The sequence below is a fragment of the Rattus norvegicus genome, chromosome 7 (genome assembly GCF_036323735.1).
Source record: "Rattus norvegicus strain BN/NHsdMcwi chromosome 7, GRCr8, whole genome shotgun sequence".
Classification (NCBI taxonomy): domain Eukaryota; kingdom Metazoa; phylum Chordata; class Mammalia; order Rodentia; family Muridae; genus Rattus; species Rattus norvegicus.
Window position 1 is genome coordinate 80813741 of NC_086025.1, and position 16709 is coordinate 80830449.

Consider the following 16709-nt stretch of genomic DNA (forward strand, 5'->3'; position numbering starts at 1 on the left):
GGCTATTCAGAAATATGAAACTTTAGGAGATGGGTTCGACTTACAGTAAGTTACTGGAAACGTGTCTGTGGAAAACTCATCTTCACCCTAGCTTTGCCTGTTCTTTGAAGAAAATAATCTGGGCCAGAGATTATTCTGTAGGATCTCTGATGCACAAAACCATTGAGCTCCTTATCTCAAGATTCTATTATGTGAAATAGAAGATTTTGGTATATTTTTGTTATTGTCTTCTTGAAAACTGGATTCTGCTGTGCTTTCAGGTAAAAATATTAATAGTAAATATATTCCTTTTTTTTGTCAATACAACTATTTGCTGAACTTTACGAAATAATATTCATTCTGTCATTGCTGAAAATACTAATTCTAGTGTAAAATGAAAAAACAAAGCAAAGTAAATAAATATCCTTACTTGAATGCCAGCTCCCTCTGGCACTGTGATCTTCCAAACACAATTCAAATTGTTGTCATAAGGCTCAGGATATCCAGGAGACAAAATAGTCCCTTTGCGCTTAGTTAAAATTCCCCCACAAGGCACTGAAAGTTAAGCAGCATGAAAGCCAGTTAATTCTACTGAAAAAGATTACACTAAGACAAAGGTCAGACAAAAGTCTCCAACACAGAACAGTCTTGTAAACAAAACCACATCACATTATGTTTTAAGACTCAAATTTATCACAAAAATACCTACAGAAATTAATTGTACAGCATTCATAAGCAAATAACTAAAGTCACACAGTTATGACTATCATATGTGTTATCATCTCTAAAACTTAATTGAAAGTATTTCTCACACAGAGAAAATAAAAAGTGAATTAAGCTAGATCAACACTTACATACAGATAGAGAATTTTCTTACTTACTTTTATTTGGTACCTTCTTTATTATTCTTGGGGTTTGGGGGTAATGAAATCTTTTAAAAACTAATATTGATCTTGGTAGTAATTACAATGAAAACATTCAATTAGTCCACTCCATATGACAAGAATAATAACTGTTGAATTTAAATTTATTTAAGTCTCCAATAGTCCAAACAGACTGTAAAAACATTTTTCTTCTTGCTGTAACTGAGGGAACAGAGTCGTTAGAGGTCAAAAGATCTCAGAGCAAGTGATGAACCTAGAATTTGCATCCTTGATTTTGGTTCAAAGTCATGTTCCTCAGTGGGAGGAAGATATTTCATGCAGCTTTTATCAGCTGATCTCCTAATAGAAAGAACAGTACATTCTATATTCTTGCTCTTAAGTCTATGCTGAAGTTGAGATTCCAAGCACTTTCAGAATGTACTGATTGGAGGTTTCTTGTCATAAGTGGCCTTTGCAGATTCTGGGCATTGCCTAATTCAAAACTCATGGATTTTTGGTGCCTTAAGAAAGTCCTTCCAATTCTTTGGAATATAAATGTCTCAATCCACAAAATGGAAACACTACTGGTTACAAAATACTTTTTCAGAAAATGCACAGTATTACTTACATAAAGAAACAAGTCCATTGATTAAAATGTAATAAATAATTGACAAATTACATTCTTTTAGTTACAACTATCATTATGTTGTATAACACAGTACTTTGCCAATTGACCATTTTTCTGGTTTGACTATAATGGTAGCAATAAATAAAAAATAGAATAAAAACATTTTATCCATGAGAGAAAGGAAAAGAGACAGACAGACAGAGACATAGAATAGAAAAGGAAAGACATATGCGAGGTGTGAGGATGTCTTTGGGTATCTTGTGCTTGCTCACTCTCTCACCCTCCTCTCCTCTCCTCTCCCCTCCCCTCTCCTCCTCTTCCTCCTGTTTCTCCTTTCTCTCCCTCCCTCCCTTCCTCCTCCCCCCCCTCTCTCTCTGATGCTCTGTTGTTTGATATTAAGCCATCTCTGTTCTCTAAGAACCTACTTAGGTTATAACAATATACAGGCTTTTATGTCAGGTTGAGGCTGGGATTCAAAGGAAGGCTCTTTTGCTTGTAAACAAACATGTTGTACCTATATGCCACATTGTCTTCACACACATATTTAAAAACAATTTTAAATGAATGAATCACACTTTTGTGACACTTTTCAAGTCAAATGAAAAAAAATCCAAAGTACTTGCTCAAAAACTATACTACAAGATATTAACTGAGTAGCAATTATTAAAGTCACTATTGTTTTTTAAATTATTTTATTTTATATTTATCTATGTGAGCACACATTTTTGTGTGGATGACCTCAGGAGTCTGGAAGATAGTGTCAAATCCCATAAAACTAGAGTTATACTTGTTTGTGGGTGGATACCTCTTCTGTCAGATCAGCAAGCATTCTTAACCACTGAGCTTATGTTCAGAAGCCATCTGTTATTTTCTTATACTACATTTCCAGGATTAAACACAAAGTCATTTAAATTGGTCAGAGAGTATTTTGCACCTTTAAAAATATCAACGACTCTTATATAAGTCTCAAAAATATCCTGAAAGAATTAAACAAAGAGTCATAAAATAAATACTTGCTCCAAAATTAAATAGATGATAGATAGATAGATAGATAGATAGATAGATAGATAGAAAGAAAGAAAGAAAGAAAAAAGGAAAGAAAGAAAGAAAAAGAAAGAAAAGTAATGAAAGAAGGAAAAATGGCTCAAAGTTCATTCTGGTGCTCAGATGAATTAAAACACTACATTTCTTCTCTTACATCTTTATACTATTCTCATTTTCCTTGCCTGACATATTGTGTTCATCATAGCACTGGCCTTCCCTGAATAATTTATATATAATACATACTCCCAAGTTTCTGTCAAAATGATCTTTCTAAAGTTATAAAATGACTAGAAAAAAAATCCCCATACCTTAATCTTCCACATAAATATACTGCATTTCTTTAGCCTTTCACTTTCTAATTAATCACCTTCCCTCAGTGACTACATTTGCTTCCATATCTTTTGTAAACACTAAGTGCTTACCTCTAACCATACCTTTTCTGCGATATCAATATCAGTCAGCCCTTCAAAATTCAAATATATAAACACCTCAGCTGTTCTCTCCCACCAGTCACCCACCATAACCTTAGGTCATAAAACTAAGACTCATCCTGACTTCTCTGTCTTAATCTCACATTTTATAGTTCTATCCACATTCAGTCTCTCAACAAATCCTATAACTCTCTTAAAATGTAGGCTCAGACTAACAGCATTTCTCAGCCAGGAAAAATTGCCGCAATGAAAGCCATATGATTGATTTCCACAGAACCCAGTTTAAATAAAGGTGGTGCAGATGTGCCACCTTTACCCCAGCACATCTTTTAGGCTGGACATAGTGTAGGCTGCAGACATTGTGAGAGTGGCCAACCAATTGCTGTTCCAGCTTGAAACCCATGCCACTGGATAGAATCCACCCCCGAGACTGCTTGGAGATCCAGGACTCAAAGCTAGCCCAGGGACCTAGGATAGAACCACACACGACTGGTAAAAACAAAACCAAACAAGACAAAAATAACAGCAAAAGCCCATGAAATCATTGTTAATTATATTCTGCTGTATTTATAGATTGTCATCAAAGAGGAATACAGAGACCCATAGCCAAACGTTAATTAAGCTCAAGGTATCCCACGGAAGAAGGGAAGGAAGGATTGTAGGAGCCAGAAGGGTCAAGTACAGCAAGGAAAGCCTTCATCATCAACTGGACTCAAATGGGGCTCACAGAAACTGAACCCCAAGCAGGGAACTTGTGTGGGTATGACCTAGACCACCCGTGTGGGGCGTGTGTGTGTGTGTGTGTGTATAGTGTATGTATAGTGTGTGTATAGTTTTGTGTTCTTGTAGGACTCCTGACAATCTCTAACTCTTTTGTCTGTGTTTTGGACCCTTTCATCCTTCAGGGTTGCCCTGTCTATTGTGGGTTGGCCTGGTGCTGTTTGTATTCTGATTTTCATACTGGTTCCTCAAAGGGGGTTGTCCCCAAGGAGTGTCATGTACTCAGGTGATGCCATGTGAACCTTCTCCCATTCTAACTGCCTGATAAAAGGCTAAATAAAGCCTTTGACTAGGCAATGGAAGGAAAAGGTGAGATTGAAGGATCCAGAGCTGTGGGCAGGTGGAGGAGAGGAGGAGAGTACAGGAGAAAGAGAGGACAGAGGAAGAGGAGGAGAAGCTGCGATGAACCAGAACTGTGTGTGTGGGTGTGTGGGAGAAACCTCAAGTAGCAAGGGGTCTTATAACTGGGGAATAACATAGTATAATGCTAGATCTACCCAATAAAGGCATATAGCTTATAATCATAATATCTGAATTGTGTGTGTTTTTTTTCTCCTGCCCCCACCCCCCACCCCTACCTGTGTGTTTTTTTTATATGAGCTTATTAGCATTGGAAATTCCAGTAACATTTGCCCACTCTTAATATGAGGAAAGGTACATATTGTTATTGCAACTTCATATTTCATATTGGGTTGATATCCATGGGAGGCAGGTCCTTTTCTGGAGGGAAAGGAAGGAGTAGTAGATGTGGGACAGGGCAAGGGAGAAGTGGATAAAGAGGCCAAGAGGATAGAGGGGAATTTCAATCAAGTTGTAAAAAATAATTTTTTTAAATGCAGATGATCTGGCCTGCGGCTGCAGTCCTAGCACTCCTTTAGCAGGTCACAGGGCAGACAGAGGTCAGAATCTCATGGAACTGGAGTGCACAAAGCAGGAACAAATAAGAGCAAGTTTCAAGGAGGTTTAGAGCAGAATGAACCTGCACTGACTCATGTACACACACATACACACACACATGTACACACACGTACACATGCACACACGCATATAGACATACACTCGATAAATAAGTTAACAAAAAGTGTACTCAGACTCTTGGTAAATATCATCTCCATGACTCTGGTCTTCCGACGTAAATTGCCTTCCCCTCTCTTCTTCACTACAGTGATAGACGCACACTTAGTTTTATGACTTCAACTCTGATCTTTCACTAGAAGTGAGTTTTCAGAAACTTATCAAGATCACGTCACAGTCCACTCAGTGACTCCCTACACTATTGAGTTTGCACCTAAGTGGACTTCAAGGATCCCTATCTTTGTTGCCTCTCTGTCTGAACCATCTCTCTTTTTTATTCCTCCTTTATATTTAATCTTTTATTTTCTTTGCACTCCAGATTTTATTCCCCTCCCAGTCCACCTTCCAAACTCCAACTTTTCTACTATTCCACTATTCCACATCTCATACCTCCCACACACACCTCCCCCACCTACCTTCCCCACCCAACCAGATCTCTAGACTCCCTGGGGCCTCCAGTCTCTTGAGGGCTAAGTGCATCTTCTCCGACTGAACCCAGACCCACCAAGACAATCCTCTGCTGTAGTTGTTGAGAGCCTCATATCAGCTGGTGTATGCTACTGGGTTGGTGCTGACCCATCTCTTACGAAAACTGGAAACCTTCGTTTGTTTGTGCGTACCTGTGGCAGTTTTTTACTTCTTATACTTCATATAAATTTATTCATAATCGCTATTTAACACTATATTTAATAAATCTTTCCTGAGTGTATGTAAACGAATAAGCCAATAAAGAAATAAGAGCTTTAGTCGTGTTTAAAAGTACAAGCTTATGCACGCACGAACACACACACACACACACACACACACACACACACACACACACACGCCTTCATAAATTTCGCACTCTAATAAAAATGAAAGAGATAGATAGATGATGTCATTATCATGGAGACCCATCAAGGGACCTTAATTCTGGGTCTAGAGGGCACTTGAATAACAGGGATGGGATAAGCAGCTAATTAAAGGCTTTTCCCCTAAGGTTTGTAGGTGGTAGCTTCAGGGCCTTTTCAAAAGAGACCTCCTACTGACTGAAGTCCTGCTACCTAAGGCCTTGTATTGTCAAAGCCATTAGTGGCTGCAGGGGGTTATTTGAATCTCTGAGTCTCTGCACAGGACAGGCTTGGGGCTTAAGACTGAAAAATTTAAGAACACTGAAATGTAACAGGGTCAACTTTGAGGATGAAAGCTCTGTATCCAGTTTAACTTTTATTATTTAGTTTTACATGTCTTCTTATATCTTCAATTTTTTATCAAAATGTTCATATTTTCTGACAGTTTGCCTATAAATCTTTAGATTCCAGTTTTGTGCAAGATTCCAGTTGTTTGCATCCTACCTGCTTACATTTTCTCAATCCTTTCATTTAAGTACATTTTTGTGTTTTACCTATATATAACTTTCTTACAGATATTAGAAGTTTAAAACTACAGATATATTAACATAAGCATCAGAATGAGCAAGTATGTGGCTATGTTAAGTTAACTCGGACTGTAGTACTCTATGGGAAGGTGGCTAACATTGTTATACCTCTACTTGTATTCAGGAAATTATCACAGTCTGTTGGGTTGTTTGTTTTCTTTTCTTTTCTTTTCTTTTCTCTTCTTTTCTTTTCTTTTCTTTTCTTCTGCTTTTGCTGAAATTCTATCACTAAATGAATACTCACTACTCAGCTATTTCTGGCAGCAAGTTCCTCTTGGTTGGCTAAAAAGTAGTATAATATGAGGAACACTGAGGTGGATTCCAGTAGATTAAGAAAAATTTAACAAACATAAAAGCTATATATGTATAATACAGTGGATGTTCCATTGAACAGAAGTATGGAAAATGGATGGAGGATGAGGGCAGAAGTGGTCTTATAAAGGACAGGCAATAAAAGTTTTAGTGTTAGATTTGAATGGAACAATGCTTTAAAAGAGAAAAACATCTCGGAGTATTGTGTTCTAATGACTAGAAACTGGAGGCTCAAAAGCTGGAAGAAGGCAATAATTTTCTCAAACAACAAAAGGTCAAATTAAACACAAAAAATGAAAGAGATTTTTCAGGCATGAACTTGAGATAGTTCTGTGCTGACTTTCATACTTAAGTTACTCTGATATTAAAGATTTTTGTTAAGAATAAACACAATCACTTGTAATCAGAATGTTACAATTTATTTGTTTTTACTTTATATTAATGAGTGTTTTGTCTGAATGTGCATCAAATTCATGCAGGTTCATTGGAGACCAAAAGGGGGCACTAGAACCTCTGAAATAGGAGTTAAAGACTGTTATGTGCTGCCATGTGGTTGCTGGGAACTCAACCTTTGAAAGTATAGCAAGTATATGTAATTGCGGGGTCATCTCTCTAGCCCCTGTATTTAGAAAATTTTGAAATTAAAATATTTTCAGTTGAAAGTAGAAATATTAACTAAAAACTATCTTATCTAAATGTAATATAAAACAGATGAATAGCATCTGAGTAGCCATTTCTACTAAGGTAATTGTATTGTTAGCTATAAGCCCATAAAATCAAACCAATTAGGTAGCAGCAGTGGTGGTGTAGGCATAGAATAGATATTTTCATGCCGAATGAAAGTTATTGGATCTCAGACAAGTCAATAAAGTTTGAAAATAATCTTTGGTTTGAACGTCTGTCCCCTTTACCCACCTTAGCTGGGTTCCTGGTTTCTGTACCTACAGAAGCAAAGGTGATATCTAAATACATAGTTATGAGATCCTTCCTTCAGAGGGGTATAAATAAATAGCTGTTTTAGCTAAACACACTGAGGCTTCATGTGAGTCCCAGGAGAATTAAGAAAAAAAATGAGATCATATTATCCTAGGTGTGATCCCTTAAGCCTTAGACCACAATCTAGCTTGACTGTTTTGTTAAACCCACCTTAACTTTATTTAATCATTCTCTTTCACTTCAAGGTATAAGTGTGATATTTACAAGAACATCATAGTCAAATAGGTTGTCAACTATTAACTTTTACAATGCTTTGTTACACTGTGCTACCTAAGGATAACATAGAAGGTTTTTGTTTCTTTCCTTTTGGTTTTGTTTTTTGGGTTTTGGGTTTTGTTATTGTTGTTGTTGTCGATGATGATGATGATGATGATGATGATGATGATGATGATGATGATGATGATGATGATGTCATTGTTGCTTTTGTTGTTGATGCTGTTTTGGTCTGTTGGTTGTTTGTTTCCCCAATACAGGGTTTCTTTGTTTGCCCAACACATTGTGTGTGTGTGTGTGTGTGTGTGTGTGTGTGTGTGTGTGTGTGTGTGTGTAACCCTTGCTATTCTGGAACAAACAGATCCATCTCTTTCTGCCTCTCTAGTGCTGGAACAAAGGCATGTGCAACTACCACCTTGGCTAAATGGCTCAGGTCTTGCCATGATATTATCTCACCAATTTGACCTATTCTGTATCTGAGTTATTCTGTCTTACACTCAGATTCATTCAACAGAAGTACACATCTATGACAAGAGTCCAAACTTCCCTTGTAAACAGCAGTTAAGCTCTTACTGGTGACAAGGCCTGCCTGGCTGATATTGAGATAATGGTCAGTGAGATCCTGTTCTTAACTGCCATCATTGCAACCCCTAGCCATCCCCTTTTATATACTACCTTAAGACATCCACCTGTTCTTAACTGCCATCATTGCAACCCCTAGTCATCCCCTTTTATATACTACCTTAAGACATCCATTAACACATGAAAACTGGTATTTTCAGTTTCATACACAGTTTCATAATGGAGTGTCATACCATTAAAAATTATCTTGTCTTTACCAGCATTTATTGGTTGATTGACTGATTGGTTTTTGAGAAAGTTAGATAAGACCTGGCTTATTCAGAGGTCAGAATCATGGCTCTGTTCTATGTCTGATAAACCTCATCTAGCCTGAGTGTAGGATAGCACTTTGTGTTACTGTTTACCTTGGTGTAAGTCATGTCATTGTTCTTATAAGATGAAGTGACATGAATGCGGTTCTTCCTGGACTAAATAAATAAATAAATAGTTAAATTCAACCCAGGGAATCTCCTTCTATGGTGTAAAAGATATAGATCCACTGCTACAGCTGCCTTGGACATTTGCTCATTTGTTCATTTGAGGGATTCTATGTAGGCTTTTATTAGCAGCTCTTTCCCTGGGCAGAGCTGTTCTTCAAAGCATCTCTTATTTCTATGTGGAGGCAACAGGAATATTGTGATCTTGCTGTGGAATACCATATACATACAGTGCCATCAGCTGTAGCTTTATCTGAATGACACAGTGCATAGCAGAGCTTGGATTGTGTAGAGATAGACGTCAGAGAGATCCCTTCTTTGAAATCTGGTACACCTGCACTTTACAGTGTGGAAGGATGAGGCAGGAAATAGCCTTTGATGATTTCTGAAATAAACGCTCCCTAATTCTTCTATTGTTTGGGTAACTGGTCCTGGTTTTTGTCATTGTGTATGACTAATCTCCCCATTATCTTATTAACTACACCCCTCCTAGCTTCTATTAAAACAGTAATCTTATCAAACATTCTTTTGATTATTCTCTAAGTTGTCTCCTGAAAACTCAGGTCTTATTTCTAATTTATAGGCAGACGTTTGTAAATGTTAAGTTGTATTTTACATTTCATTATTAGATTTATTCATCTATTCATTCATTTATTTATTTTTATTACTTTCTAAAACATAGTCTTCTTCTAGTTTCCATACTGGTTTCAAACTTGTAAGTTCAACTTCATTGTCTCTGCTTCCTGGGTACCCAGGACTGCACGTGCAACCACCAAATCTGGATACCAATTCTATTATTAAATGCCTTTATTTTTGTTGTAGAAACTCGCTATTTTATTAAAAAGAGTCTCACAAAAATGAAAATATCTCAAAAAGGAAGCTAGGCTAACTACCTCCACCTGCAGAACTGGGGGAAGATGGGGCAGTGTAAGTTTTTCTGCTTGTCCGGGGTGGGTGGGAAGATAGAAACAGAACCAATCTAAAAATGGCTGATATTACCCAAGCCTGAAAAGGGGTCCCAGAAGACACAGTCAACCCTGCTGAAAAGCTTAACAAGGGTATCTTAGCAGAGCTCCTAAGCAGGCACTTGCAGTTCAGGATTTTGTCTTCCGGTTTTCTTTTCACCTGGACCCTACATGGTTCAAAACTCAGACCTAGGGCAGGACGGACAAAGGAGCTCTGGGAAGAGTTCTCCCTGCATCACTGCACTGTGCGCTGGTCCCTGGTTCCTATCTAGTCCCTGGGGACATTATATTTAATATATTTTATATAAATACCCAGGAATAGAAATATAAAATCTGAGAAATTGAGCGAAAGTGAGGGACTTGGGGAGAAGATGGAGCTGCAGACCTTGCTCAGGCCATCTTGACCTCTTCTTTGACCCATTTGGCTTCTGGCTTCTCCTCCTTGGTTTTCTTCTCTTCTGTGATTTCTTTATTCTCTTCAGGATCTTTTTCTTTCTCATCTTCTGTTTTGACTCTTTTGGCTTTTTTGAAGTTAGAAGAATTCTTGCGACCTCCTTCTCCCTCCTCATCAGAATCAGAGAATTCCTCCTCACAGGCAATGCGTTTGTCAGAGGAGCAAATGGAAATTCGTTTGTCAGGGTCTTCCTCATCTTCATCACCTCTTTCTTCCAGGATGGCATCCTCTGGGATGGCTTGCATTTGGACCCCAGGGGCATGGGGCAGCATTCTCAAGTTCTTAAAGAGCCGCTGCTTGGTCTTCTCCAGGTATTCATTAGTGTTCTGGTTAGTCATATTGGAAGGGCTGATGTGAAGCTTGAAATCTGGTCCAAAGTATTCAAAGTAGTCATTGTATGGTAGCTCATTAGGGATCTCTGTGTCCAGGGCCACAGCTGTCTCTAAAGTCCAGCACCAAGCGACATTACGGATGGTGTAGCCACCTCCTCCCAACATTAGCATCAGCAAGTTGAAACTCTTCACGAACTCCACACACTTGGCATGTCCTTTGATGGTCAGATTGAAGTAACCTAGCCGATCCCCAGACAGGGAGTCTGAGCCGCACTGTAGGACCACTGCACTAGGCTGGAACATTTCCATTACTTTGGACATGACTGGCTTGTAGATGGCTTCATAGGACTCATCATCAATGCGGTCTCGCAGTGGGTAGTTAAGGGCGTGGCACTTGCCTTTGCCAGCCCCAATATCCCGTAGGTCCCCAGTTCCTGGGAAGTACTCTCCGTATTTATGAAAGGACACAGTCATGACCCGGTCTGTAGTATAGAAGGCCTTTTCCATGCCATCGCCATGGTGAATATCAATATACAGCACCCTCTGGTGATACTTTAGAAGTTCCAGGATGGCCAAGACGATATCACTGACGTAACAGAAGCAGATGTTTCTGACTTCTTTGCAGGTGCATGCCCCCAGCCCAGTTCACACTGATGTCCGCCTGCTGCTTATTGAGTTTCACAGCACTTGCGACAGAGCCACCTGTGGACAACTGATAGAACTCAAACAAGCCATCAAATACCGGACAGTCCTCACCCACGTTGAATCTCTGCATCTGCTTGCTGTATTCAGACATATTGTCTGGGCGAATAGAACGCAAAAACTTATGTAGTCGTCGCTGTGATACTTGGTCATCTACTCAGCATTGGCTTTGTGAGGACGATAGATTTCCATTTTTCGGTAGAGACCATAGTTGAGCAGCAAATTATGAGTCATTCGGATTCGGTGAGGTTTCATTGGGTGCTCTTGTCCATAATAATAGTTTCCAACATCCCCCTCGTAATAGTAACAGACTTTCCTCTTGGTGCCCTAGCTCTGCGCCATCTTGCTCGCCGCCCGGACCTCCCGTCAGCCTCTATTAAATGCTTTTTGTAACATACACTTTGGCCAATGTAGTCAAGACAAACAAATTGACATATTTTCTATACTTTAGATCTCTCTTCTCAACACCCAACTCAAGTTCATTATTCCCAAGTTCTATTTTCTTCAAAACCATATAAATATACATGGTCAACTTATTCATGACTTTATCATAAGGATAATCTTCCCTCCATTACTCAATAATATATACCTTATTTCTATCTAAAAAATCAAAATGGGTTTTGCTGTCTGTGTCCATATGAATAGTATCTTCATGACCACTATTATTCTCTGGGAAATCTCTCTAAAGTACTTGATGGAAGGGCAAGCTCACCCAATATGTATCGCAACCTTTCCAGCTTTGACCCATTACTCAACTCAGCCTTAGACTTTGTAAGCAGCATCTAATTACTGTTGTTGAGTCTAACTTAGCTCATTTGTGCTACTAAAACAACAGCGCAGCTTGTTTATCTATTAAACACCAGGCATTTATTTCTCTATGAAGAGCTTCTCTCCTGGTTCACAGAGAACATTTTCTTACTATGCTTTCACATCCATGGCAGGGAGTGACATCTGTCTGCAGTCTCCTTTATAAGAATGTTAATATCATTTATGAGAGTTAATACATAATCATTCATTAAAGGTTGCCCTTGAGTACTATAAATGCATTATAACTAATCGGTTAGATATTTAAACAGTTACAATTGTTTACATATGAAGTTCCAATTTGGCATCCCCCATACCTGCACTCCAGGACTTCATTTGCTAGGGAATAGCCCACAAATAACACAGCTCTTTTGTTGTTATTGGATTGAGGAAGAACTCACTTCATCAGTCCACTGATAAAGTCATAGATAAATGAGCCACTAGGAGGAAGGGGAGAGTTGAAAACAGTGGTTCATGTAGGAGGGGGATGATTCTAAAACGAACATCTTATCCACAGAGCTTGCATTTCTGCTTTCTAGATAATAAGAGGTAGGTAGCTTTTTCCATTATGGTCTCCTGCCACAAAATGTTCTCCCATACCACATTCCTATATCAATGAATTGAGGCTAGAAAATCAATTCAAATCTGTGAAGACATGTAAAGAAAATAATTTTTCTTTAATTTGATATTCTTATACAATAAAAACTGACCTACATTGCAGTCATAAGACTTCTGCTCAGTTTTAAAAAAGAGTAGATTACAATACAATATTTATATTTTTATTTCTATAGTAGTTTCACATCTTTCTTCCTCTAGTTAGAAGTTATTTGCATTTCTTTTTTCCTTTCTCTGTATCAGCTAGTATTTCTCTTCTGTGTTTTCTTTTTCTTTATGGAAACCCCTTATTAGTTTCATGTTTTGCTGAAAAAAAGTTTTCCCTACATAAGATAGTATTTGAATTCTTCAGAATCATAAATAAAGAAGAATAGTCTGAATAATAAACTGCTTAATACCTATTTTAAAAATTAGAGTTGTTTTAATTTTTTATCTGCATTTTGTTAATGACCTTCCTAATATTAAAGCCTGATTCTTACAGAATTATTTATGCTTACATAAATCACCTGATAATAAATTTCACTGTACTTCTAAATAATTCTATATGGATTACTTTTATAATAATGTTAGAAGTTTTATTATAGGAAAAGATTAAAGATTCTGTTATAAATCAGGAGGAATATAGTTAATGATTTGGTTTATTTGCCAACAAAATCCAAATTAACTTCTCAATAGATTTGTTTAATGGTTTAAATATGTGGTTTAATATGCAAAACCAGGACTGTCTTACATGTTAAAAATGCATTAGACTGAGAACATTTAATCAGCAGACATAAGTTCAAAACTATCTAACAACAACAGCAACAACAACAACGAAAAAAAAAAACAACCCAAAAGCACATTGAAGAGATTATTTACTACATCATTCATGGAAGGAAAGGACAGGTTAGCATTCACAAAAGTAAATGAAATATTGCAAAATAACATAAACAAGACAAAACCATATAATCAATTTAATGCATGCAGAAATGCATGAAATTTGACACATTTCATGATGAAAACCTCAAACAAATTAGGCTTACAAGATACTTACCACAATATTAAAAAATGAATAAATAATATAATAAATGTAATATAATACATTAATAATATAAATTATATCAATATAATGTTATATTATATACAAGTATAACATATAAATTTAGCAGTATAGATTTTATTAATGATGTAAAAAGTAACTTAATATTTAATAACACTTTAAGTCAAGAGGTAATTTAAACAATTATAAGATTGTAAAAAAAAACTTTACATTTTTGCCACTTTTATTCTGGCTCTGAAAAGTCATAGGCAGAACAATCACACAGGAGAACACAAAGCAATGAAAAAAAGAAAAATGAGATAAACTGGAATAGAATAAATCAAATTGTCATTGCAGATTATATGATCCTATATAAAAAAAATCCAATGAACTAGTAGAACTCATAAATGAATGTATCAAAGTTTCAAAATGCAAACAACATACAAAAATTAATAGCATTCGATTCCTGTAAACCAACAACTCAATAGCCATCTAGAATTAAGAAAATAATACCAGTCAGTATTAAGCAATAAAGTTTCCCTGATTATTATTAAATTTTTATAATGAAGACTCAGAATACTGCTGATAACAATTGAAACACACATGTGCACATACATAGAGGGGGAGAGACAGAGAAGGACAGGGAGATAGAGAGTCTTAAAATAATAATTGAGAGAAAAATATTTAAGGATGATGGTATAGGCAAAGGTGTTTTAGCAAGAATACAATAGCGAGTATAAAGGACATTTTGTAAAACTAAAAATTTTTTCAGAGAAAGATTATCCTAAGTGTATACAAACAGTAGAGAATGGGAAAAGAGATATGTGGATTCCCACTGGAGAAGATGTTAATACTATAAACTCATCTGAGTAAAAGTGGACCAGAATTATGTACAATAACTGAGCACATAAACACTCACCAATGCAAGTAGGTAAGGAATCATTCCACTGCGCCAAGGAATTGGGTACGGTCTCACACCTAATGGCTCTGGAGCCATGGAGAATGTATCCTGGATTACATTCAAAAAGGACCAGTGAACCAACTGCAAAGTCATTGCCAATCCTTCTTCCAAATCTTGGCTCAGGCACAGAACTGCACTGTGTAGAGCTTGTTCTAGGAACGGCTGCATAGAAATAAGGTGATTTAATTTCGTAGTTATCAGACAGTATAGATTTTAAAATGTAATTTCCTAAAGTGGTTCAAAGAAACCTTTGGTTTTTCTTTTTTCATTAGAATTACTAATTTTAACACAACTAAAAGTTTTGTTTGATAAAAATAAAATGTAATTTCAAGTGAATACTGGCATTTAAGATATTTTTTAATTTGTCTTTGATCCTTTAAATAACATCAATTATGCTGTTTTTTTCTTTTGTTTCATCAAATTCTTATCAATAAAATAAAATAATTTTATTTAACTATTGTAATTTACAGATTCAAAAATGGATGTATAATTTTTAAGTTTGGATTCCCAACTACAAAAAGTAACTTAGTACACATTAAATACATTCCATTTGTTTTCTGTACTGGCTATTATTGTTATTAATTAGTTATTTCAAACATGTTTACAAACTTAATTATCGAATAATGTTTGCTTCTATTGAAGTCAGTAATTACAGTCAGGTTAAGCAGACTATAAGTCAGACAGATTAACAACAATATTTACTTTTAATTCGTCAATCATATATAATCAAATTTGAGATTGATTTTAGAATTTGTATGCCCATCAATTGTGCCTTTTTGGATTTAGTCAAGTAGAATGATAACAGGATGTTTTTTCTTTTTAAAACACATACAAATGTAATTAAAGAGATTGACAACAGTGCAAAAGAATGACATGGTAAATTCCAATAGATTAAACCGTCTGGTATCACTTGAGGAAATGTATATAAGTTTTCTTAGTGCCTTTGAGGATGCACAGTACCACAGTTGTGTTACAGAGCAAATTACTATAATAAAGGAGTTTAAGCCACAACCAATGATAAAAAATGAGATGAGGGAATTTAAAAGAATACAGTGTCACAAATGTTTATACATTTCTGAGTAAGAAAGTGCAAAGTACATTTGACAAGAAATATTGCATGATCATATACAATTGATTTAAAATATCTCAAATGTGTCTTGATTTGGTTTAATGATATCATAAAATGCTGTCCATAAAAGGCAAGAAAAAAGCAAGAAAATTAATATTTAGTGTGCAATATATTTAGTGACTATTCAGAAGTTGAATTTTACTGAGAGAATGAGAAAGCATATTGTTTACATGGAGCAATGTTTGCCTTAAATAAATAAATTACAACAAATATACATATGTTTAAAGTATGAGACTATGAGAAAAACAAAAAATGAAAAGAGTCAATAATAGTAAAGATAACATGAATGTTTTGGCATCAAAATGTTGGAACGGAAGGAAAATCAGACATTTAAATTGAGAAAGGCGACGGAACAATGCCTTCTTTTTAAAAGCTGGTTAAAGCAGCAATGTTCCAAAAAAAGAATTTTTGGGGAGGGATCAGTATACAACTACTGGAAACAACTTTCCTCTTTCCCATACAGTTATGAGGATAATATTGGTCAACAACTGAGCAAAAGCATGGAAATTGACATCATTCCTTACTGTGTTTCTAGACTATAGTGTCACTTACCTTGATAAACAAAGTGAAATCCCTTAGCTGTTATGGGTCCAACTGAAGTGAATCGAATTGTGATCTGATTACCTGAACTCAGTGGAAGTGACTCTCCTACTCAACAAAACAAACACTCAGATATCATAAATAATCTTCATTCAGTAAACCTAACAATCTATATCATTTTACACTGTCATTTGAAAGGTCAAACTAGGTTCTATCAAATTACTTTAAAATATCCTACTGCTAGCAATATATTTTCCTTGGGTTCGTCTTCAATCGCAATCTTTTTTTTTTTCTTTAACCAGAAAGCTTCAATTACATTTTAATACATGTCTCATTCTTAAATATTTTATATCATATGAAACAGCACAGATTGTGATTAAGTATTGTATTTATT

At 36.1% G+C, this 16709-nt stretch overlaps 1 protein-coding gene and 1 pseudogene across 7 annotated transcripts in view; both read right to left on the reverse strand.

Moving 5' to 3' along the window:
- Csmd3 (CUB and Sushi multiple domains 3) overlaps window positions 1–16709 on the reverse strand; it is a 1319129-nt gene that overhangs the window by 176400 nt on the left and 1126020 nt on the right. For 5 of the 7 annotated variants that reach the window (XR_010053386.1, XM_063264433.1, XM_063264432.1 and 2 more), the window contains 3 exons: window positions 16328–16423; window positions 14605–14808; window positions 410–534 (listed from right to left, as the gene is read on the reverse strand). Coding sequence is in view for 6 of the 7 variants with exons in the window: in XM_063264433.1 (XP_063120503.1) it covers window positions 410–534; window positions 14605–14808; window positions 16328–16423 (425 nt within the window). In the remaining variant the exon portion in view is untranslated. The remainder of the gene's footprint in view (window positions 1–409; window positions 535–14604; window positions 14809–16327; window positions 16424–16709) is intronic. The other 2 variants (XM_063264431.1, XM_063264434.1) reach the window with 1 other exon arrangement.
- Window positions 1849–13724, reverse strand: Hdac1-ps2 (histone deacetylase 1, pseudogene 2; annotated as a pseudogene).